Source organism: Phyllobates terribilis, unplaced genomic scaffold (assembly GCF_046119375.1).
Source record: "Phyllobates terribilis strain yellow unplaced genomic scaffold, ASM4611937v1 Scaffold_2__4_contigs__length_985480577, whole genome shotgun sequence".
NCBI classification, from domain to species: domain Eukaryota; kingdom Metazoa; phylum Chordata; class Amphibia; order Anura; family Dendrobatidae; genus Phyllobates; species Phyllobates terribilis.
In genome coordinates, this window is record NW_027362762.1 from 530,806,682 (window position 1) to 530,833,394 (window position 26,713).

General features: G+C 43.1%; 1 protein-coding gene across 17 annotated transcripts in view; it reads right to left on the reverse strand.

The window, feature by feature from the left end:
* The window catches only part of EPB41 (erythrocyte membrane protein band 4.1), a 176,221-nt gene that overhangs the window by 118,114 nt on the left and 31,394 nt on the right, over positions 1 to 26,713 (reverse strand). The window contains exon 1 of one of the 17 annotated variants that reach the window (XM_073666131.1): positions 19,520 to 19,667. The exons of the other annotated variants lie outside the window; for them this stretch is intronic. Coding sequence (XP_073522232.1) covers positions 19,520 to 19,527 — 8 coding nt within the window. The 5' untranslated portion in view covers positions 19,528 to 19,667. Of the gene's footprint in view, positions 1 to 19,519; positions 19,668 to 26,713 lie in introns of those variants that run through there. 17 annotated transcript variants of the gene reach the window in all.

Sequence of the window (26,713 nt, forward strand, 5' to 3'; positions counted from 1 at the left end):
GGTTCTTCAAAGTAGCCACCTTTTGCTTTGATGACTGCTTTGCACACTCTTTGCATTCTCTTGATGAGCTTCAAGAGGTAGTCACCAGAAATGGTTTTCACTTCACAGGTGTGCCCTGTCAGGTTTAATAAGTGGGATTTCTTGCCTTATAAATGGGGTTGGGACCATCAGTTGTGTTGTGCAGAAGTCTGGTGGATACACAGCTGATAGTCCTCCTGAATAGACTGTTAGAATTTGTATTATGGCAAGAAAAAGCAGCTAAGTAAAGAAAAACGAGTGGCTATCATTACTTTAAGAAATGCAGGTCAGTCAATGCGAAAAATTGGGAAAACTTTGAAAGTGTCCCCAAGTGCAGTTGCAAAAACCATCAAGCGCTACAAAGAAGCTGGCTCACTTGAGGACCGCCCCAGGAAAAGAGGACCAAGAGTCACCTCTGCTTCTGAGCATAAGATTATCCGAGTCACCAGCCTCAGAAATCGCATGTTAACAGCAGCTCAGATTAGAGACCAGGTCAATGTCACACAGAGTTCTAGCAGCAGACACATCTCTTCAACAACTGTTAAGAGGAGACTTTGTGCAGCAGGCCTTCATGGTAAAATAGCTGCTAGGAAACCACTGCTAAGGACAGGCAACAAGCAGAAGAGACTTGTTTGGGCTAAAGAACACAAGGAATGGACATTAGACCAGTGGAAATCTGTGCTTTGGTCTGATGAGTCCAAATTTGAGATCTTTGGTTTCAACCACCATGTCTTTGTGCGACGCAGAAAAGGTTAACGGATGGACTCTACATGCCTGGTTTCCACCGTGAAGCATGGAGGAGCAGGTGTGATGGTGTGGGGGTGCTTTGCTGGTGACACTGTTGGGGATTTATTCAAAATTGAAGGCATACTGAACCAGCATGGCTACCACAGCATCTTGCAGCAGCATGCTATTCCATCTGGTTTGCATTTAGTTGGACCATCACTTATTTTTCAACAGGACAATGACCTCAAACACACCTCCAGGCTGTGTAAGGGCTATTTGACCAAGAGGGAGAGTGATGGGGTGCTACGCCAGATGACCTGGCCTCCACAGTCACCAGACCTGAACCCAATTGAGATGGTTTGGGGTGAGCTGGACCTCAGAGTGAAGGCAAAAAGGCCAACAAGTGCTAAGCATCTCTGGGAACTCCTTCAAGATTGTTGGAAGACCATTTCCGGTGACTACCTCTTGAAGCTCATCATGAGAATGCCAAGAGTGTGCAAAGCAGTCATCAAAGCAAGAGGTGGCTACTTTGAAGAACCTAGATTATAAGACATATTTTCAGTTGTTTCACATTTTTTTGTTAACTATATAATTCCACATGTGTTAATTCATAGTTTTGATGCCTTCAGTGTGAATGTACAATTTTCATAGTCATGAAAATACAGAAAAATCTTTAAATGAGGTGTCCAAACTTTGTCTGTACTATATATATATATATATATATATATATATATATACACACACACATACATATACACACACACACATTATATATATATATATATATATATATATATATATATATATATATATATATATAGTTATATGAAAAAGTTTGGGCACCCCTATTAATCTTAAGCTTAATGTTTTATAAAAATTGGTGTTATTGCAACAGCTATTTCAGTTTGATATATGTAATAACTGTTGGACACAGTAATGTTTCTGCCTTGAAATGAGGTTTATTGTACTAACAGAAAATGTGCAATCTGCATTCAAACAAAATTTGACAGGTGCATAAGTATGGGCACCCTTATCATTTTCTTGTTTTAAATACTCCTACCTACTTTTTACTGACTTACTAAAGCACTTTTTTTTGGTTTTGTAACCTCATTGAGCTTTGAACTTCATAGCCAGGTGTATGCAATCATGAGAAAAGCTACTTAAAGTGGCCACTTGCAAGTTGTTCTCCTGTTTGAATCTCCTCTGAAGAGTGGCATCGTGGGCTCCTCAAAACAACTGTCAAATGATCTGAAAACAAAGATTACTCAACATAGTTGTTCAGGGGAAGGATACAAAAAGCTGTCTCAGAGATTTAACCTGTTAGTTTTCACTGTGAGGAACATAGTAAGGAAATGGAAGAACACAGGGACAGTTCTTGTTAAGGCCAGAAGTGGCAGGCCAAGAAAAACATCAGAAAGGCAGAGGAGAAGAATGGTGAGATCAGTCAAGGACAATCCTCAGACCACCTCCAGAGAGCTGCAGCATCAACTTGCTGCAGATGGTGTCACTGTGCATCGGTCAACTATACAACGCACTTTGCACAATGAGAAGCTGTATGGGAGAGTGATGCGAAAGAAGCCGTTTCTGCAAGCACGCCACAAACAGAGTCGGCTGAGGTATGCAAAAGCACATTTGGAGAAGCCAATTTCTTTTTGGAAGAAGGTCCTGTGGACTGATGTAACCAAGATTGAGTTATTTTGGTCATACAAAAAGGCATTATGCATGGCGGCAAAAAACACAGCATTCCAAGAAAGACACTTGCTACCCACAGTAAAATTTGGTGGAGGTTCCATCATGCTTTGGGGCTGTGTGGCCAATGCCGGCACCGGGAATCTTGTTAAAGTTGAGGGACGCATGGATTCCACTCAGTATCAGCAGATTCTTGACAACAATGTTCAAGAATCAGTGACAAAGTTGAAGTTACGCAGGGGATGAATCTTTCAGCAAGACAATGATCCAAAACACCGCTCCAAATCTACTCAGGCATTCATGCAGAGGAACAATTACAATGTTCTGGAATGGCCATCCCAGTCCCCAGACCTGAATATCATTGAACATCTGTGGGATCATTTGAAGAGGGCAGTCCATGCTCGGCGACCATCAAACTTAACTGAACTGGAATTGTTTTGTAAAGAGGAATGGTCAAAAATACCTTCATCCAGGATCCAGGAAATCATTAAAAGCTACAGGAAGCGACTAGAGGCTGTTATTTTTGCAAAAGGAGGATCTACTAAATATTAATGTCACTTTTCTGGTGAGGTGCCCATACTTATGCACCTGTCAAATTTTGTTTGAATGCAGATTGCACATTTTCTGTTAGTACAATAAACCTCATTTCAAGGCAGAAACATTACTGTGTCCAACAGTTATTACATATATCAAACTGAAATAGCTGTTGCAAAAACAACAATTTTTATAAAACATTAAGCTTAAGATTAATAGGGGTGCCCAAACTTTTTCATATAACTGTATATATATATATATATATATATATATATATATATATATATATATATACACACACACACACACACACACACACACACACACACACACACACACACATTTTTTTTATTTTTTTTTTTATTTATATATTACAGCCATGCTGCAGAGGACGGAGTAAGCTAGAAATTAAAAAGGTAATAGGGTTTTCGGGACTCATTACAGGGATGACTTGACTTTTTTGTGCCCGGAAAACCCCTTAAAGTTTTCATTAAATGCTTGAAATGTACATCATAACATGCATTCTATATAGTAGCAATACAATTCTCAAAATAATCATTACACCAGTTGACATGTGTCAAACATCAATCAGTGGAATACCTGTAATGGTGTGTCTACCTATGCTAGTGAGATTTAATCTGAAGAATGGTATTACCTACAATATTATTTCAAAAAAGGTTATGTTTCAACGGTCTTCTCTCCATTAACCTCATGGGATAGATATAAAATGACCCCCTGCTCCAATTTCGCGCAGACAGGCACTACTAGTGTGTATCGCAGTGCCCTACTCAAGCTGTTGAGGGAGAAATGGATCAGGCAGTTGGATTTTAACATGCCTTAACCTTTTGTTCTCAGGGAATAAAAGCCGCCACCAGATTTTTCTGGTGGCTTATACCAGTCTAGCCATTCAGAACAATTTTTGGCAGTCAAACATATGATTGGGTAAGGGGGCAAAGGAATAGCCGGCTTCCTCAAACTACCATCTATTTACTTGTGTGTCTTGTTGCTGCTTACTATAGGTGGCTGCTCACCCCCACTAGGTAGGTCAGTGTCACCAAACTTCGTGTTTATTTAAATATTTTTTTGCCAAGATGATGTATTACAGCACCCATAGAGGTGCATCAGGCATTTACAATACTGCAAACTGCATATGGCAACATAAATGTTTGATTGCTGGAAAGAGGCAGATGCACTTGTACAATTTGTTGACCGTGAATTTGAGAAATGGAAAAATCTGCACTCTTTCCTATAGACTTAAGGACCCCATACTTAATAGATAACTGTTGCACAAACAATTGTTTGGCTGGTAGTTATCACTCTGATTGCTCCGTACAAAGGAGCGCTTGCTCTGCTGAGCACTTTCATGTTATTCACAAGAGTCGCTGCCACACACTTCTGGCAGTGGCTCATCTCCCCAAGAACAAATGGATCAGCAGTCAGACATTGAGCATGTCGGATCTTTATGTCCCCCTGGCATCATCTGTTGGTGAAGAATCAATAAACTGTCGCCTGAGCCCGCCTGTACAGACACAGCTCCAGCCGACCTTAGTCTATTGAGTATGAGGGCCTTAAAAAGGAATGTGTCACCCCCTGGGAGAGATCAGACCTCTGCTATGGGCATACAGGGTAAAGAAAAGTAAATCTATACATACCTGAGGTTTGATTGCAGAGAAAAGATCTTTAATCAGTTCTGTTTTGTAAAGGCTTGGCGTCTGGGGAGATGCCAAGCAATCCTCGCCTATATGCTTAATTATCATATCCCCCCCCTCCCCTGCACGTCACAGGGCCCTGTGCTCCCCGACTTCCCGGGCATGCGCAAAGCGCGGCTCACAGAGCACACTTTGCTTCCTCCCGGCCCGTCTCTCTGTGCACTGCGCTGCAGGAATCTATTGCGCAGGAGCCGGGAAGTGACAGTGACCACCCCGGCGCCTGAGCAATAGAACCCTGCAGCGCAGTGCACAGAGAGCTGTGCCGGGAGGAAGCAAAAGCACGCTCTATGTGAACGGTGCTTTGCACATGCCCGGGAAGTCAGGAAGCACAGTGCACATCACAAGACCCTGTGACGTGCAGGAGAGGGGAGCAATATGCTAACTAAGCATATAGGCGGGGATGTCGGGCAATAATAAACAAGAGGCGGGGATTTCTTGGCGTCCGCAGGACGCCAAGCCTAAGGAAAACAGAGGTGATAAAACACCAAGGTTACTTACCGGTAGCCGGTTTTTCCTGAACCCATGACAGCACACCCTGAGAGAGGGATCTGCCCCACCAAGGAGAGGAAACCGTCTGAAATAAAAGGGCGGTACCCCTCCCTCGCTTCAGTAGATTACAGAGCATTGAGAGGACCTCCAGAAAAGGTTAGACACATAACCAACATACATATATAACGACTACGGGTGCTGTCAAGGGTTCAGGAAAAACCGGCTACCGGTAAGTAACCTTGGTGTTTTCCCCTCACCCATGACAGCACACCTTGAGAGAATTTGGACACCCTAGGGAGGGACCACCGCCTGAAGTACCCTTCTCCCAAAGGTGAGGTCAGAGGAGGATAGATCCAACCTATAGTGCTTGTAAAAGGTGGATGGTGCAGAACAAGTAGCAGCTTTACATATCTAGTCAAATGAGAAGTCTGCTCTCTGTCGGTGCCGTTACTCCTGTAGATATGCAAGCTAGACAAATGGCATCCCTAAGCCACCTAGAAATAGTTCCCTTTGATACCCCGTGACCTTTCCTACTCCCCTGAAAGGCCAGAAACAAGGAGTGGTCCTTCCTCCACTGACTAGTCATGTCTATGTACTGTAGTAAAGCCCTTCTAACATCTAGATTGTGGAATCTAACCTCCCCAGGGTTTTTTGGGTTACTGCAGAATGAGGGAAGCACAATCTCTTGATTACAGTGGAATCTGGAAACTACTTTCAGAAGGTATGCTGGATCTGTACGTAGGACGACCCGGTCATCATGAATTTGGGTGTATGGGGGAATCGACAAAGGGCCTGCAGGTCACTCACCCTACGGGCCGATGTTAGGGCCACTAGGAGAATGGTTTTGAGAGTGAGGAACTTTGGAGAGATAACCTGCAGGGGTTGAAATGGGTCGCCAGAGAGTGTGTTTAAAACCAAATTCAGGTCCCAGGGAGGAACTCAGAGCCCGAACTGGCTTAGCTCTAGAACAGGATTTAATGAATCTAGAGATCCACCCGTTCCCCGCCAGGTTGCAATTATAGAGCGCCCCTAGGGCGGACATCTGAACTTTAAGTGTTTCCGTAGCTAACCCCAGATCACGTCCCTTCTGTAAAAAACTGTAGGGCATCTTTAATTGGAGGTTTCAACGGGGAGTCTATAAAATTCAGGAATTTTCCCCAGATTCTGCTATAAATCTTAGTTGTTATGGGCTTCCTACTACCCAATAAGGTGGGAACTAGGCCCGGTGAAAACCCCCTATTACTCGGAAACATCCTCTCAAATTCCAAGCCGCCAGATGGAAACCTTTGGCTTGTGCATGAAACATCAGCCCCAGGATGAGAAGGTCCGGCCCGTCCGGCAGCACCCAGAGATCAGAGACCGATATTAGATGAAGCAGGGAGAACTAGGGTCTTTTTGGCCAACAGGGGGCTATCAGAATTATCCTTGCCCCCTCCTCTCGAATTTTCCTCACAACTGCCGGGATCATTACTATCGGTGGAAAAGCATAGGCCCTCCTGAACTTCCTGGGTATCTGGAGAGCGTCTACAGAATAGGGATTCTCTGTCGGATCTAGTGAACAGAATCTTTCCACCTTCCTGTTCGCCCAGGTGGCAAACAAATCTATGTCCGGTGACCCCCCTAGTTGGATAATCTGCTGGAAGAAGAATATCGGGTTTAGAGCCCACTCTCCCTGTCTTAAAGTGTGGCAACTGAGAAAATCTGCCTTTGAATTTTCCACCCCCAGGAAGCAAAGAGCACTGAGGGATGGGAGATGCTGTTCTGCTAGTTGCAGGATTCTGTTTGCCACTACCATCAGGGAGCGTGATCTTGTTCCTCCCTGGTGATTTATATAAGCCACTGTTGTCCGATTGTCGGACCTGATCTGGACATGGCGACCCTGTATGTGGGGAAGGATTTCTCCACCGCCAAAAGCTCTTTTAGGCTAGATGATGTCCCTATTTCGTGACGTAGCCAGAGTGCTTAAACCGAGAGATCTGCTAGATGACCCCCCCAGCCGGAGCCACTTGCATCTGTTGTAATTGTATGGTCGACTGGTCTGGACCACTGCAAGCCTGAGGTCAGATTCTCCCTGTTTGTCCACCATGAGAGGGAGTCTACCGTCTCTAGGGAAAGAGATAGTCCTCTTTCTAAATGTTCATTGAAGGATTTTTGCGCTGACAGGACCTCCCACTGAAGAAGCCTCATTTGACCTTGGGCCCATTTGACTGCTGGGAGACAGGACGTCATGGAGTCCAGTAGGGACATTGCTCCTCTCAGGGACATCACTGGAGACTCTATGGCCCTTGAGACCAAGCTGATTATTTTGAAAACCTTGTCCTCCGGGAGGAAGCAGGCTTGGAGTTGGGAATTTAGGGTCAAACCCAGAAAGATCTGTGTCCTTGAGGGGGATAGTTTTGATTTTTGAATATTTATCAACCATCCTAGCTGATGTAAGGCTGTCCTGACCTCTGAGAAGTTGAGAGGAACAGTGGTCGTCCGATTTCCCTATTACTAGAAAGTCGTCTAAGTAGGGAACAATCACCACGTTTTTGATTCGGAGAAAGGCTGTCACCTCCGCTATAACCTTTGTAAACACTCTTTGTGCTATCGAAAGCCCAAAGGGTAGGGTAGTAAATTGGAAATGCCTCAATTTCCCTTGGATAAATACGGCTACCCTTAGGTACTTCTGGTAGTCTGGATGGATTGGGACGTGATAATAGGCATCTTTTAGGTCGATAACTGCCATGAAACAATTGTGGTGTAGGAGTTTTACTGCAGAGTTCACTTATTCCATCTTGAAAGTCTGGTTCTCTTTCAGCTGATTTAGACTTTTGAGGTTGATAATGGTCCTTAGGGGTAACGTTTCTCCTTATGGAGAGTGACACACCAGCTCTGGCACGTCAAGGTAAGGGGGCTTATTCGCCATGCAATGCTCCTCTGGGAAATTTAATATGCAAATTGCCTCTTCAGAGAAAAAGAGGACTTGTACTCTATAGTGCCACCTATCGGAAGCAGCAACCGCTGCTCCTGGTCTGCCATAGCTGCTATACCACAAGCATGAGTATAGGCAGCGTTTACCAGGACAACCCCCCCACCTAAAATAGGGCACGTCCAAAACCTCCTCCAGTTCAGGTGTCCTCCCCCCTTCTTGACGCCAGCCGGCAGAGTTTCCAAAAGTCGGCCGGCAAGCTCTTACAGGGCGCCGCCATGATGGATCCGGGTGCCGCCCCCGATGTCATCGGGCACGCCTCTCCCAGCGTGCACCACGCCATCAGGCGCGTCACACCCGGAAGATGCCGCTTCCGGTGTGCGGTCAGCCAGGAGCCTGCGGCAGGGAGAGGACAGCGCACCGGTCTGCGGGGAGCTGGAGCCCTCCTCACCGCCTGCACACGCTCGGACACGGCTCCAGGGAACCGCGGACGGTGCTTCTGGAGCCTGGAACCCAGGGCACAGGTCGGCGCCCTCTCTTCCACACCAGAACATGCCCAGGTACGTATGAACATCTTCTTCCAGACAGGTTCCCATCAAGGACAGGAAAGCCACTGCCCTTTTATTTCAGGCGGTTTCCTGTCCTTGGTGGGGCGGATCCCTCTCTCAAGGTGTGCTGTCATGGGTGAGGGGAAAAAACACATTTCTCTGCAATCAAACCTCTACTCTGGGCCATACAGGTATGTATGGATTTACTTTTCTATAACCTATATGCCCATATTAGAGGTTTGATATCTCCCACGGGGTGACAGATTCCCTTTAACAGATCGTGGTTGAATATTTGCAACCAACTATAATGCAAATAGAAGATGCAGGAGGCTGCATGTAATGAGCTGCCATAAAACCAAGTCATGGGCTTGATACTAGGCTCAGAGAATGTAGGAGGGTAATGACCAGCAAACATGCCAAGTGATAGCTTAGTATAGAGAAACTGAGAAAATGTTTTTATTCTAATACACAATCCAACCAGTTCTATGTTCATCTCAACTGTTTCTTTAAAAAAAAATGTAATACACAAGCAGAGTCCTAATTGTCAATAAGTGCGTGCTTCCTCTGTGGGCCAGATACATGACTGGATGTTTATGCCCACACCCTGTCACAGTAAAGACCAGTCTTCCTGCAAAGAATAAGTTTATCTCTGTTTATTAAATGATGCTCATTAGGCACGGATATCCGTTGTCCTTTTAACAGATACAGGCATATTTATTAAAGGTCCTGATTCTTAAACGTGCATTGTCAGCTGTGTTAGGCTGCGCCGACGTCATCATCCAATGGAGGAAAGGGGAATGGGGGATCATAAGCAAACACACAGCAATACACTATTTGAAGGGCAAGGGCTTGTTCACACAGCATTTTTGAAAATATGCGCCATAAATTTGAAGCTGAAAAGCAGCAATAATCAATGTGCAGTGGATTTTTAAATCTGCCATGTACTATTCTTCATTCACCCCCCCCCCCCTCCCTCGACATTATGTGAATAGGGCTTAAAATGCACTCATTTACTTCAATGTTAATGAAAAGCTAAAAATTCTATGAAGAAAAAAAAGAAGAAATTGTACAGTGCATTTCAATGGCATGAATGTGCTAAAAATAGCTACAGACAGAAGCAAATCTAGGAAGCTTACTACATTATTTATGAGCATACAAATAGCCAAGACTAGCGCTGCCACCGCCTGCTGCAAGGAGCACATTTAGGGCAATTTCACACACCCAGATTTGTGGCAGAAAAGAAGTCTGAAAAGAAGTTCCAAACAATTGAATGTTTATATATATTTTACCTCTAAAATGTTGCTTTAGCCCCAATTTTCTCACTTTTGAAAAAGGTAGCACCAAAAAAAGTGGACCACACAGTTTGTTTCCCACTTTATGAGTGCAGCGATACCCCACATGTAGTGAAAAAGTTCTGTTTGTACAATCGGCAGGGCTCGGAACGGAAGGAGCAATATTTGAATTTTGGAACACAAATTTGGGCTGAAATAGATTACGGGCGCCATGTCGCATTTGCAGAGTCCCTAAGGTGCCTAAAAAGCAGAAACCCTCAAGTGACCCCATTTGGAAACTACACCCCTCAAGGATCTTATCCAAGGGTGTAGTGAGCATTTTGAACCCACAGGTACTACACAGAATTATAGGCCCAACCCTAACCCCAACCCCCAAGTCCAACCTCTAACAAACCCTCACTGCAACTCTAACCCCAACTCCAAGCCCAAGCCCTAACCCCCAATCCTAACCCCGAGCCGAACCCCAAACCCAACCCTAAGCACAACCCCAATTCTAAGCGCGACCCCAACCCTAAACAAATCCCAACCCCCACCCTAAGCCCAATTGTAACCCCAACCCCTATCCCTAACAAACCCCAACCTCCTAATCCAACCCCACACCCAGCCCTGTCCCCAAGCCCAAGCCCAACCCTAAGCCTAACCCCAATGACAAAGAATGAGGGAAATACTAAAATGTAAACTGATGTGATCACAGTTATTCGTTGAAAAACCGTCCCTGATCGTGTTCTCCAGGGTCTCAGCTACTCCCAAGAGCTGAAATCCCGGAGATTTACTGACACTGGACGGGCACTATACACTTATTCCCGATCCCAGTTTTAAAACGGCCATGAGGGAATAAGGCCCCTTATCGGCCTCTGTTTTAATGCGTATGAGCAATGAGCGTCACGACCACAGCGATGTCTGTCATATACCACAGTGAGCCAGCAAGTGTATCCTTCCTCTCCTTTCTGATGATGGTCTGGATGGTAAACCGAAAAGTCAATTGTTAGATCAAGTTGCACTATTTTGGATTGCACAAAATCAACTTTTTGCCTACTTAACTTGTGTAACCACAATTGCCGAGCCTTTCATAATAATAATTTAGAGAAAAGTTATCCAAACCCATCCATTTCTGTCACTCATGTATTGGAGTGTCAACTCTCTCCGAATGACAAGAGTTGGGAAAAGAATAGTATATAAATGATTTTACATGGCAGTGTCTCACAGGTTTACAACACTGAGAAAACATTCATAGACAGCTAATCTGATGCAACACCTGCCCATCTATATGGGTAAAATACCAAGAATCCAAAGGGTGTGCACCCAATGGTGACCATCTATCTAATGGAGTAAAAAGTGGAATAAATTTACATAAAGGAAAGCAGAGTCGACTATTTTATAAACAGGCTTCTGAAAAAAAAAATCTGCACAGTGTATAGATTTTAAAATTGACATCAAATTACAAGGATAGCCAACAATTACTCGGGATTTTTGGCACACTCACAGATTCTAAGAATGAAAGGCCGGCAATGCGGATTTAGTGCTTTCCCACCTTTCACATTTGCTCTGCAAAGAACTCCCAGCTGTACAGTGTGCTGGATCTGGAGTTATTCTGTGGTTTCCTGCATTGCATGTGGCCATTGGCCACTGTGGAGGAAAGAAAAAATTTGAAGTGCACTGTGGCCCCCACATTCTCATGTTCAATAAGGGTTTCAGTCAGATCGACAACAATAATGTGTTGGCATATCCCAACAGTATACCAGCAATATGCAAGTTGGGACTATCGCTTTATAGTGGTGCTAAAGAAACCGCACTTCCCCTTCCCAAAAAATCCTTGAGAACTATATACAGCTGACAAAAATTAAGAGACCACTGCAAAATTTTCATTTTCTCTTTATAGGTATATTTTTTGAGTAAAATGTACATTGATGTTTTATTCTATAAACTACTGACATGTCTCCGAAATTCAAAGCTAAAAATTTTGTATTTATTTGCAGCAAATGAGAAATCGTCAAAATAATAAAAAAGAAACCGTGCTTTCAGACCTCAAATAATGCAAAGAATACAAGTTATTATTCATTTAAAAACAACAATACTCATATTTTAATCCAGGAAGAGTTCAGAAATCAATATTTGGTGGAATAACCATGATTTTTAATCACAGCTTTAATGCGTCTTGGCATGCTTTTCACCAGTCTTTCACACTGCTTTTGGGTGACCTTATACCACTCCTGGCACAAAAAAAATAAGCAGTTTTTCTTTGTTTGATGGCTTGTGACTATCCATCTACCTCTTGTAGTTCAGGTCTGGAGATTGGGCTGGCCATGAATGGGTCTACATGGTGCTCCTTCATCCACGCATTGATTGACCTAGCTGTGTGGCATGGGGCATTGTCCTGCTGGAAAAACTAGTCCTCAGAGTTGGGGAACATTGCCTGAGCAGAACGTAGCAAGTGTTTTTCAAGGATAGCCTTGTATGCGGCTTGACTCATACGTCCTTCGCAAAGATTAACCTGCCCAATTCCAGCCTTGCTGAAGCATCCCCAGATCATCATCGATCCTCCACCAAATTTCACAGTGGGTGCAAGACACTGTGGCTTGTATGCCTCTCTCCAGGTCTCCGTCTAACCATTAGACGACCAGGTGTTGGGCAAAGCTGAAAATTAGACTCATCAGAGAAGATTACCTTACTCCAGTCCTCTATGGTCCAATCCTTATGGTCTTTGGCAAACTTCAGCCTGGCTCTCCTTTGCTTCTCATTGATGAAAGGCTTATTTCTAGCTTTACATGACTTGAGGCCTCTAGGAGCCTGTTATGAACTGTTCTTCCCGTGCACTTAACCACAGCTGCCATTTGCCATTCCTTTTGTAGGTCACTTGATGTCATCCTGCGGTTGCCGAGTGACATTCGAATAAGATGACGGTCATCCCAGTCATTGGAGAGTCACTTTCGCCCTCTGCTGGTAGCTTTGTTATCCCCAATGTCTGCTGCTTGACCTTGTTGTAATGAACTGCCGTTTTCGAAATTTTAAGGATGGAGGCAACATGACGCTCACTGTATCCCTCTGCTAGTAAAGCCAGAATTGAGCCCTTCTTTTCCTCCCTCAAGACTTTTCTTTTCAACTCCTTTGGCATGGTTAAAAGTTATTTTTTTCATTCAAATTACTTTTGGGCTCTTCCTAGCACTTGTTTTGCCATCCAGCTTGTCCTATTGCAAGAGGATTGTGAAGACCACAGCAGTGTTTTTTATACTAATCAGAAGCACATTAAATAAAATGAGGTGGACTTTGGTTGGAATTCAACTGACACTGGAATGGAATGGCTGTCAGACATGTAGAGATGGGGATTTTTAGAAAACTGTGCAGTGGTCTCTTAATTTTTGCCAGAGCTGTGTGTGTTCTCAGTTTTTATGAGGCTGAAAAATCCGATTAGTTTTATAAGAGAAATCCACTTTTGGGGATGTGCACAGAGTTTTTAGAGTAGAAACCCTCCAAGTCCACTAGAAAAATGTAAAACTCTTCAAAAACTCATTAGAAAGACTCAGAATGCACATAATTAATATTCGGTGGGGTCATAGATGTGCACACCTCACAACTCTGCAGCCTTTACAACGTAATTTTCCTCCTATTCAAGCATTAGATTCCCCTTTCATTGCACCCATAAAGAATGATGCCAACAAAAGTGCCCCAAACTGTATGATACCTACACAGTGAAATCCTCCGCAGTTTCCTCCACACGCACACAATTAGATGACCCTACCTTAACTTCCCAGGCAAAATATGGTGGCCCCGACAGTATGATCCCCCAACTGTGAGCCCCACATAGCCCTTAATGCAGTATAATGGGCCTACATACAGTATAATGGTCCCCACTAGGCCTCCAAACAGAATGATGGATCCCACACAAACCTTCACACTGTACAACTGCTTGCTTACAGTATAATGCGCTCCCCATAGTCCTCCATACAGTATAATGCGCTCCCCATAGTCCTCCATACAGTATAATGCGCTCCCCATAGTCCTCCATACAGTATAATGCGCTCCCCATAGTCCTCCATACAGTATTATGGCCACCACAATGTACTCGCGGATTAAAAAAAATAAATTCAATATTCATCTCTCCTCCTCATTCCCCCGCAGCTCCGGTCTCTGCAGCAAGCGTTCTGAAACGCCAGCACATCTTAGGGCAGCAGGCGCTGTGTAGTGACACTTGCTGCGCTTAGACATCAGATGCCATGGGAGAATGATTGAGGAGGAAGAGTCACCTGACGCTCCCTCTTTCATCATTGCTTTCAATTGTATTGGCATCCAGGATGCCAAAAAAGTTGAACTTGCGATGACAAGCACGGCTTCGGTGCTGTCCGTATTCTAAAACTGCATCGGTGGTACCTGTCTGCTACCCTGGGGGCTGAATGCACAGGCCTGAACCTGCATCGGCGGTACCAGAACTGTTACCCGAGACCAGTGTGTCTGAGCCTGCACAGTCTGAGCCTGCCCCAGTGGCCGTCCTGTCTGCACAGTCTGAGCCTGCCCCAGTGGCCGTCCTGTCTGCACAGTCTGAGCCTGCCCCAGTGGCCGTCCTGTCTGCACAGTCTGAGCCTGCCCCAGTGGCCGTCCTGTCTGCACAGTCTGAGCCTGCCCCAGTGGCCGTCCTGTCTGCACAGTCTGAGCCTGCCCCAGTGGCCGTCCTGTCTGCACAGTCTGAGCCTGCCCCAGTGGCCGTCCTGTCTGCACAGTCTGAGCCTGCCCCAGTGGCCGTCCTGTCTGCACAGTCTGAGCCTGCCCCAGTGGCCGTCCTGTCTGCACAGTCTGAGCCTGCCCCAGTGGCCGTTCTGCCCTGTTGAAAATCAGAATTAACGTTGTTGACCCATGGGGTCAGCTGCTACGCAGACGAGCCCTGGAGTGGCACATGCCAGCTACTTGCCACAGAAGCCTGACCTCACCACTAGAGGCTCCAGCTAACACCAAGATAGCTGCTTAGTCACACCCCTCCAGGGTAAGTCCGGTCTGTGGTACAGTGGGTCCACGAACCACTTGCACCACCTAGGAGTGTAACAATATCAAGTCTTAGACAACTGCTTTAAGTTTAAGAAGCTGCATAAATCATTCTCAGACTGTCAGGCAGTTGGTAATGCACTCTAAATATCAGACTTCTCTCTTGTGGGAATATCCCTACTAGCAATGCATGCACTGTGTCCAGGGTGTTGCTGTCTTCATTAGCACATGTATTAGAAAAGTTTTTGTTTGCATGAGTAGGAAAGATATCTTGGACTGTAGACAATAAGGCATGTGATTCCTCTTCCTTAGGGTATGCACATGATGTTTTTTTCAAGAAGGTACAATCTAATGTGCCAGAAAAAGCGCTAAACAATCACTATAAAGAATGAAATCTGTATAGCAAGTATGGTTAATGAAACTTGTCTATTAAATTTAGGTCATGCAGTCAAAGAATGTAGGTTTGTTTATTCATAACTGCACCATTTGATCTTACCCTTAGAGCATACAGTACAGACCAAAAGTTTGGACACACCTCATTTAAAGATTTTTCTGTATTTTCATGACTTTGAAAATTGTACATTCACACTGAAGGCATCAAAACTATGAATTAACACATGTGGAATTATATACTTAACAAAAAAGTGTGAAACAACTGAAAATATGTCTTATATTCTAGGTTCTTCAAAGTAGCCACCTTTTGCTTTGATGACTGCTTTGCACACTCTTGGCATTCTCTTGATGAGCTTCAAGAGGTAGTCACCGGAAATGGTCTTCCAACAATCTTGAAGGAGTTCCCAAAGATGCTTAGCACTTGTTGGCCCTTTTGTCTTCACTCTGCGGTCCAGCTCACCCCAAACCATCTCGATTGGGTTGAGGTCTGGTGACTGTGGAGGCCAGGTCATCTGGTGTAGCACCCCATCACTCCCTTTCTTGGTCAAATAGCCCTTACACAGCCTGGAGGTGTGTTTGGGGTCATTGTCCTGTTGAAATATAAATGATGGTCCAACTAAACACAAACCAGATGGAATAGCATGCTGCTGCAAGATGCTGTGGTAGCCATGCTGGTTCAGTATGCCTTTAATTTTGAATAAATCCCCAACAGTTTGACCAGAAAAGCACCCCTACACCATCACACCTCCTCCTCCATGCTTCACGGTGGGAACCAGGCATGTAGAGTCCATCCATTCACCTTTTCTGCGTCGCACAAAGACACGTGGTTAGAACCAAAGATCTCATATTTGGACTCATCAGACCAAAGCACAGATTTCCACTGGTCTAATGTCCATTCCTTGTGTTCTTTAGCCCAAACAAGTCTCTTCTGCTTGTTGCCTGTCCTTAGCAGTGGTTTCCTAGCAGCTATTTTACCATGAAGGCCTGCTGCACAAAGTCTCCTCTTAACAGTTGTTGTAGAAATGTGTCTGCTGCTAGAACTCTGTGTGGCATTGACCTGGTCTCTAATCTGAGCTGCTGTTAACCTGCGATTTCTGAGGCTGGTGACTCGGATAAATTTATCCTCAGAAGCAGAGGTGACTCTTGGTCTTCCTTTCCTGGGGAGGCCCTCATGTGAGCCAGTTTCTTTGTAGCGCTTGATGGTTTTTGCAACTGTACTTGGGGACACTTTCAAAGTTTTCCCAATTTTTCGCACTGACTGACCTTCATTTCTTAAAGTAATGATGGCCACTCATTTTTCTTTACTTAGAATTTGTATTATGGCAAGAAAAAGCTAACAGTCTATTCTGGTGACTACCTCTTGAAGCTCATCAAGAGAATGCAAAGAGTGTGCAAAGCAAAGCAAAAGGTGGCTACTTTGAAGAACCTAAAATATAAGACATATTTTCAGTTGTTTCAAACTTTTTTGTTAAGTATATAATTCCACATGTGTTAATTCATAGTTTTGATGCCTTCAATGTGAATGTACAATTTTCATAGTCATGAAAATACAGAAAAAAAATCTTTAAATGAGGTGTGTCCAAACTTTTGGTCTGTACTGTATATCCAAGATGGGCGTCCCCCCAAGCCCATGTTCCAACTGAACACAGTGATAGAGGTGGCCATGGATATGCTGGCTCTCTCTATTCACTGCTCAGCTGTGTGTAAGCTAAACATAGCAGTCTGGAATTTGAGTTGTAACTATAAAATGCCTTATTTCTTGCACAATTTAAAGAACAGAAAGTTGCATAACGAATTCCAGAATTCTAAAGCTTTATTTATTAAAAAAAAAAAAAAACCTTGACAGATGCTTTAACAAAAATCCAACTACCAGAAGGGGTCCTACCAAAACATAAATTGAAGAATGAAATCCTCCTTCAGCGTTTTTTTTTTTTTCTTGCAGTTTTCATCAAAATGATGGCCTTCAAAAAGGTCTCCTACATACAGCCATATTCTAGTGCATATGGGAGCCCTATTAAACCCAAGTTCCCACGATGAATAGTTGGCATTTCTGATGCATATTTTCTGCAGCATTTTTGCACCAATTAGCTAAATTAGGTTACTTTCATTTTTTCACTGCACTTTCGAATGCATTCTTAGTGCATTTTCTCAGCTGCAGTTTGTCTCTTCTTTGAGTGTCTTTATTTAAAAGGGAACCTGTCACCAGGTTTGGCCGACATGAGATACGACCACCACCTTTCAGTCCTCAAATAGAGCATTCTGTAATGCTGTATATAAACCCCCGATCCCACATGCAAGACAAGAAAAAGACCTTTAATTATACTCGCCTCGAGGGCAGTCCGGTCCGAGGGGTGTCGCTGGTCCTGGTCTTCTCTTCTTTTGATGCCGTCCTGCTTGCTTCATGTGGATGATGCGTCCCATACGTCATCCACACAGTCTCCCCGGCAATGTGCATCTGCGCAGGCATACTTCTCCGACTTGAAGAAGGCAGAGTAAAAGTGCTGCAGTGCGCATGTGCCAAGTCTCTTTGGCAATTTCCTGGGCATGAGCACTGCAGTACTTTACTCTGCCCTAGTCACGGTAGAGAAGTACGCATGTGCAGGAGCATGATGACGGGGAACACTGTGTGGATGACATATGGGATGTGTCATCCACATGAAGAAGATGGAAGATGGCATCGCAAGAAAGGAGGCGCTGGACCAGCGACACCCCTCCGACCAGACCGCCCCATAGGTGAGTATAATAAAAACTCTTCTCTTGCAGGTCGGATCGGGGACTTATATACAGCATTACAGAATGCTGCATATGAGGGCTGAAAGGTGGTGGCCGTATCGCATATCAGCCAAAAATGGTGACAGGTTCCCTTTAAGTAATACTGCTGTTTTTTGGAAATTTCTTGTTACTTGGCTTCGGATTACAGGCGTTTTTACTGCATTTCCACACACATGCTTTTTCCATGCATTTCATTCAAGTCTATGGAGAAAATATGTACGTATATTTACTACAGGAGGTATTGATTGTTGCATATTTCAAAACCACATCCTATGCAATCTTATGCAGCCCAAGAAAAAATAAATAAAGTATAGTGGGAATGACAAATTTTGCTGGAACACACTGCGTATTTTACAGGCAAAAATTACACAGAAAAAAAAAACACCAAATACTCATGATGGGAACTTAGTATGCGCTAAGGCTAAGTCTTTCCAGAGCAAAAACGCAGTTTTTTTTGTTTTTTTTAGAAGGAGATTTGAGATCTGGAGAGCTTCTGGTCAGTATTTCCTCCAAAAAGCTATGTGCACATGCTAAGGGGAGGTACACACAAATGGTAAAAACAATTGTGGCATGATGAAATGCTGCATGTATGGAATATGGGGTTTATATATAGCTCTGTACTGGAGAGCAGTCTACGTGCAATATAAAGACTCATTGTGTACATCTCAGAATCCAGTTTAAAAACGTGCCATCCATTATTTTTTGCATTCCTTTTTTTCCTTAAAGGTTTATTGTACATCCCTATCTAATAATTTCCTTCTGAAGTTCCAATTCTCTTAATTTTGTCCTGCGTTACATTGTAAAGATGGCATTTTCTCTCAGTGGAGTTGTTATTTTGTATAACCATCTGCTTGATGGAGAGAAGTCTCAAAGATGTTGCGTCTGTCTCAGGTGCACGATCTGCCTAAACATTCAGGCATCTTATTACGAGACGTACACTCCAGCTGCGAGAAACGTAGGAAAGATCTCTGTCCTAGGAAGACAAATGGATTGGTACACAAAGGAGGGGGACAATAACTCTGCTGGACAAATAAAGGGGGTAGACTTTTATGCCAGTAAAGACTGGATTAAAAAGATTATGACATTATGCTGCCAGTAGCATTTCACATCTAAAATCTGTACTAAATACAATATGTTTAACTACAATATGTAAAAATAATTAATGCTCACCACATTACAGCATTTATATTAGACACATGCGATCCTTTTTTCAATGCACACAGAAATTAAAATGGTAAAATATGCAGCTTTTCTATTTTACTTGTATTAAAAAAGTTTGAAGACAGAATACAATTTCCTTTGTGAGAAAACATGACAATTCTTTTTCAACTGAAAAACAGCAACAACCTAAGTTCCTACACAAAGTTTAGGAGATTATGTAAAATAATTACACCTCCTGCTAAGTAGCTGGATATAACATGGTCATAAAAAGTAACAAAAAAAAAAGTGTAAAGAGGCTAGGCTTACCTCTTCATACAGCACAATATTCGCCTTGGGACTACAATTTTACTCAAGCACTGAAAAGTGCAATCAGGCAATGAGAAGACTGTAATACTCTGCTAAACCCACACCCAGAGAAAAAAAGCCATCCCCTCCCTGAACAATAGCTCACCCACATTGCAAAAAGCCTTCTCTAGCAAATATTTTATCATGTCACCTCCGGTACTGAGACTTCCTATTTTTTTCCACTCTGAAGCACACATTTATTTTGAACATGTGCACATAAAAACTAATATAAATAACTTTTCAAAATGAGTATCTAATATAAGAAAAAACAACCAAGTGATAGAACTGAAGATCTGCTGGAAATCAGAAATCTGTTATCAGACATCAGTTAGATGCCGCCAGAAGATCAGACCACCGCTACAAAAAGAACAAAAAGTGGAGTTACTCGTGGCACTCAAAGCAGGAAACAGAAAAGATAATCGCGACATACAAATTAATCTACTGAGACTTTCCATTTCTACCAAACATTGCAATAAAAACTAGTAGTACTGAAATCTACCTCCATTATAACAAAAACTATGTGGTTTGTTGCCAATAATATGATAGCCATTTCCACCGGCAAATCCACCAAGTTGACACTCACAAGAGGCATGCCCTAGCCAGAAGTGCCTTGTGTCAATGTCACTACAAGCCGGACAAATGTCGCTACAAGCAGGTCCAACTGTGCCAGGTGTGTCTAGTTTTTGCTCATGTTATTCTCAGTTCTCCAGAGTTTTCTTTTTATCCATCTTACGTGTGCAGAGATGAGGGCTTTTTTATGTAGTGCTACTTTCGTTATTAATAAGGGGGCATTGCTCTGGGAGCACTCTCTGCTTTAGATTTCTTGCCAATATCACCCTGTGAGCACTCTCTTGTAGGGATGGGCAGACCCATGGATGTTTGGGTTTGGCCAAACTTTATAAAAAAAGTTTGGTTCGGGTACCAGAACAGTATGCGGACGTGATCCCGAACCCGATTCAAGTGAATCCTGCGATTCTCATGCTGTCCTCTGTGTGGCAGCGTGGGAAATACTGGCTCTGACCAGTGGTAACCTTACTGAAGTCACCGCCGGTCACAGCCTCTGGGTATCACGGACCGCCAGGACATTACTGATTTCACCGCTCATCTGGAGGTAGCAGAATTGGGGATCGACATGGGATGGATTTACGGCGGACCCCCTTTGGATTATTTTATGTTTTAAATGGTGTGTGTTTATTACATTTGACTACAGTGGTTAGTAATGGATGTGCCTTATGGACACCTCTCCATTACTAACCCCTGGGCTTGATGTCAGCGGACATTATATAGCTGAAATCAACCCTAAAATATTACCCCGCTTGCCAACGCACAAGGGAAAGCAGGAAGAGCCAGGCAAAGAGCCATAATTGAAGCATTTAATGGATACGCCTTTTCTGGGGGTGGCTGTGGGCTGCTAGTTCTAGGCTAGGGAGGGCCAAATATACATGGACCTTCCCAGCCTGAGAATACCAGCCCCCAGCTGTCTGCTTTACCTTGGCTGGAGCCTTCTTCTCCAGTTCCTACATCACCGAGGCTTGGCACCTCGGGGACACATACCAGCCGTCCACAACCTGTCCAGCTGCCACCTTACACCTGTCAGTCAAAGACTGAAGGGGGGGTTAAGAAACAAGGGGACAGTTATGAAAGTTGGGAGTTTTTTAACTAAATACTGCAAGAATGATAGGCATTTATTAAGCAAAAAAGGTTCTTTACAAGCATGCCTTTGGTAAGATGTCCAATTTCCAGATGATAGGTTCCGTTTAACTGGCATGCATTGACAACTATACTTAAAAGGGAATTGGTCACCAGAAATAACGCTGTTAGTCTGCAGATATGCAGTTAATCTGAAGGTTAACAAAGTTATTATGCTGCACGTAGCCAAATGCAGCGAGGAAAAAAAAATTATCTTTATTCTCCCAGCTAGCATTTGTTGTTCAGTCATGGGGGCGGGTGCGGCGCAGGTCCAGTCATTGCTTCGAGTACATAATCGCTGTAACCGTGCTCCTGACATTAGGGCCGGCTGTCAGTCGGGGCCGGGGGTGCAGTTACAGCGGCTGCTCTGTATACTCAGGATGGTGACTGAATCAGCGCTACAACCGCCCCCATGACTGAACGGTGAATGCTGGCGGGGAGAATAAAGTTAAGTTTTCTCCCCACTGCGTGCAGGTGCTGGGGAGCATAATAATGCTGTTAAAAAGGGAACCTGTCATGTCCTATGTACTATCTACACTGCCCCCATAGCGTTGTTCGTGACGCAATGTGTATCACTAACACGCTTTTTTCATTAAAACTGGTGGTATTATCATGAGGCTATAACATCTTATACACTTATATCCTACCTGCTCATTTTAGTCATAGGGGTGTGATCCTGGTATTCAGTCAGGGGTGGCACCGCCCAAGTATTTAAATTTTGCTCCCGGCTAGCGCTGATATAAGTGGGGCGCTTGCGCAGTTTTACATCACTGGCCGCGGCTCGCCAAGTGTGTGCAGTGAGGCTGTGTAGTTCCCAGCTTCACTGCGCATGTGCTATGAGCTGCGGCTCACCGCACGTACACCACCCCCATTGCATCACTAACAACGCAATGGAGGCAGTGTAGATAGGACATGACAGGTTCCCTTTACCTACAGATTAACAGCGTTATTTCTGGTGACCGGTTCTCTTTAAGTAAAAAAGAATTTCACATTCTGGCACATTTGATACTTCACTGATGTGACTGAGGCAAGAATACTACACAATAAATGCCATATATTGCATTTTGTGGTGTAAGGTGCAACAGAACACTGCCACATTTTGATTAGTAAATCTCATTCATTCTGAAACTTGATATAAAGTCATGTTTTTGTTTTCTTACATGCATGTTTCCATTAGAAAATGTTTAGGAGAGCACATTCTGTCAGAATAACCTTATGGCAGTTAAAAGCCACCATTTGTTTACATGTTGTTTTACAATCCTCTTTATCTTGATTCTGACCTATTATCAGCCATTCCAGATGTCTTTGGTTACTTTAATGATGTATGTAATCCAGCATTGACAAGCTTTACTACATACACTACAGCAAACAATACAGAGTCATCGGAGTTGCATATATATATTTTTTATTATTATTATTTTGGTTTTTGACCATGATCTTAATTTTGTGTTTTGTTTTTTCTTGTCTTTGGAGCAAGACGCAGTCAAGAACAATTTCAGAATAATAATTCACCCAGCAGAATAATGTGAATACTTAAGGTTTTATAAAACAGTTGAGTGATCGATGTCTCTAAGACCTTTCAAATATACATACATCCTGTTTTAAAGGGAAACCCAGCAGAAGATGATCTACTGTTCAAACAAAGTGTTTGTGTTTTTATTTATTTTTTTTTCAAATATTTTTTTTTCAGATCCTTATCTTTATTAAAAAAAAAATTGGCAACGTTGTAATTTTCATACTCTCCATTGGGGCTGTTTTAGAATAATCTTTCCTGAAAGGACAAGCAGAGTTTTCAGCAAGACTTCTTATCAAAGGCAGGATTGCAATAACAGGTAACACCTCTATTCACAGCTGATGACACTGGGTCCACAAGAGGCAGTCACAGCTGACCCTGCTCCCCCTCCCTACACAATGAACTTTGCACAGGCACATTAGATGCCCCAATACAAAATACAATAGGGGACTGCTCACTGTGGCCATGTACTTGTGGTGTTCCCTAAAGAGGTAGACTCTATATATATAAAAAAAAAAAAAAAAAAAAAAAAAAAAAAAAACACCCAGGGGCAAGTGTGAAAATTGCAAGAATTCTATGTTTTGGGAGAGGGGGTTTACATATCACAATGTACACATTACAATAAAAAAAATGAAATCTTGCAATTTTCAAACTGGCCACTGGGGCTTTTTTTATACCCAGTTTCAAGAAACAACACCTGTACATAGCCACAGTGAGATAGACCCTGACCCTATATTTTGTATTAAAGTGTCTAATGAGCCTGTGCAAATGTCATTGTGAAGAGAGGAGGAGCAAGGGCATCTGTGATATCGCTTATTGGGATTGGTGGATACTGTGTTTATCAACAGTGCATAGAGGTGTTATGTCATTGCAAAAAAAATGTACATTTGGTACCGCTGCGTTTGTAAGGGTGAGATTAAAAATTTTTAACTAAATTGATACAAAATCGGTAAACAGCTTAACAAGAAAAAAAAAAAATACAAATTTAAAAAATTATAAAATCGACCACCAGAATTGTGTTTTTTGGCTGCTGCAACATTGCAATAAGAGGTGATCAAAACATTGTACCTACCCAAATGATATCAGTAAAAACATCAGTTCAGAGAACAAAAAATAAGGTCACGCAGCCCCAAATCCCGAAAAATGAAAACTGTGACATTAGCAAATTTTTTTTTAATTTTTACAAAATTTCAGAATTTTTACCGCTACTTTAAAAAAAAAAAAAACACGCACACAATACATGTTTGAAATCTGTGTACTGACCTGGGGAATCATATTGCCAAGTCAATTTTACCATATAGTGAACATGGTAAATAAAAAAACAATAGTGGAATTACACTTTTTTTTTACTGCTTTCCTGTGCATCACATAATAAAATTAAAGATGCAAAAAACAAGCACTCATATGGTTATGAGGCCAAAAAAAGTTATGTCTCCTGGAATAAGAGGAGGAAAAAAACAAACAAGTGCAAAAACAGAAAATGGCATGGTCGTGAAGGGGTTAAAGATATTAAAAAAGCTAAATATATTCTAAGAATTGATCAGAAAATGACCCATTGTTTAATTCAGGTTTTTGTGTTACATGATCACTTCCCTTTAATCAGATTAGGAGGTGATCTGGGTCTGAGATAACTGATTTGATAAGATTTACCAACATGCCTCACATACTGCAGTAATACTTACACATTGCACTAGTAATAACTTCTATGCCAATGAAGCCGTTTACCAACCACAAAACACTTCTCAATCACTAGACTGGCCGCTCTTAACAGGAAGGATAACTACTAGTGTTGAGCGAGTATGTTCTGTTAACCTTTTCGCAGAGTAGTACCGAGTATTTACAGCTGCTCAGTGATATGGTTGATTTGCAACTGTTTGACAGTTTTATTACATGTGATGAATGTGTAAGAAATAGACATTCCTCACATGTAATAAAGCTGTCAAACAGTTGCAAGTCATGCACACGGGAGCGATTCAACCATATCACCGAGCAGCTATAAATACTCAGAGCTCGGCCCGAGCATACTCGGCAAAAGGGTTAATAGAACATACTCGCTCAACACTAATAACTACGCCAGGCAAACAAAACTTTGCTCCAAACTGACCCTAAGGCTATGTGCCCACGATGCAGAAATGTTCTGGATTTTTCTCTGAACGTTTCTGCATCTCCCTGGCAGAAAAAAAAACACATGCGGGTTGTAAATGCGTTTTCCTCCCAGGGACATGCGGATGTGAAGCGTTCTTCACTTGCATTTCTGCATGCGGGTTGACAAGCGCTTTCCAAGCGATTTTAGCATCACTTGGAAAGTGCTTGGCGACTTGTTCACACTATATAAATCCATGCAAACGGCATAGATTTATATAGTGTGACCCCAAAGAATGGTAAAAAATAAATCTATACTTACCTTCTGATGGCCCCCGCAGTCTAGCTTCGCTCTGTCCTGGCTGCCGGAAGATCGCGGTACACTGAAGGACCTGCCGACGTCAGCGTCGCGTGACCCGTCACATGACTATGACGTCAGCGCAGGTCCTCCAGTCCATCGCGATCTGCCGGCATGAGAGGACGAGCACACCGGGGGCCGTCAGAAGGTAAGTATAACATTTATTTTATTCTTCTTTTTTTAGTTTCTATGGTACCCGGGTCCGGAGGAGAGTCTCCTCTTCTCCACACATTGGAACGCATGTATTCTGCATGTGCTTATCTAGTCAATACATGCGTTCTAATGCAAGTCAATGGCGGCGAAAACACAGCGCTTCCGCAAAATGATTGGTGGTGCTGTGATTTTTTCCGCAATTAATCCGCAGCGGAAATTTCCGCAGCATGTGCACAGCACATGCGGATTATCATTGGGGAACATGGCAGACCTTCTACCATGCGTTTTTGCCGCTGCGGAAACGCTTAAAAAACGCCTCGTGGGCACACAGCCTTAAACACGCAAACATGGAGAGAACATACAAAATCCTTGCAGATGTTGTCCTTGGTGGGATTTGAACCCAGGACCCCAGTACTGCAAAGCCGCAGTGCTAACCACTGAGCCACGCTTCATGTTGAAGACAATTTCCATTATTTCTTCCCCTCCTTCCAAGAGCCATAACTTATTTTTCAGTCCACAAAGCTGTAGGAGGGCTTGTTTTTTGCGGGACGAGTTGTACTTTTGAATGACACCATTCACTGTATCATGTGATGCACTGGAAAGCAGATAAAAAAAATTCCAAGTGCGTCAAAAATAGAAAGAAAAAAAAGTGCAATTCCACAGTTTCTTCTCTGTTAAAATTAAAAATTTTGGTAAATAAAATTTTTTTTTTGCTTGTGTCACCATTTCCCAAGACTCGTAATGTTTTCAATTTTCGGGATGAGGGCATATTCTTTGCTCCCTCTGCTGACGTTTTTTCATCAATACCATTTTGGGGCAGATACGATGTTTTAATCGCCTCTTAGTGCAATGTTGTGGCAGCCAAAAAAAACAAAAACAGAATTCTGGTGTTTCGATTTCGCTCTCGTTATGCCAAATATCTGTATTTTTTTTATTGATTTTTAATGGTGCAAAAGGGGAGTGATTTAATCTTTATCCATATTTTTAAGAACTTTTTTTTTTTTTTTTTCACTTTTTACTGTATTTCACAGTCCCCTTAGGGGACTGGAACCTGTGATCATGCTATGCTATACATAGCGAAAATCACGGTATCCTAGGATTGCCAGCTACAGGCTGGCTTTCACAGGAGTACTGTAATGACAGGCACGGGGGTCTTCAGCAGACACCCGGCTGTCATGTCAATCCATCAGCGCCACGTGATGATGTCATGGGCGCGCCAATGGGCACATAGAAAGACATGCCCCCTTGACAGTGCGCGTTAAATGTCAGATAAGACAGCGGCATTTAATAGGTTAAGAGAGGCAGGAGGAGCTCTGCTCTACCCGCGGCTCTTAGAGGAGGATGACTGAATAATTCAGAA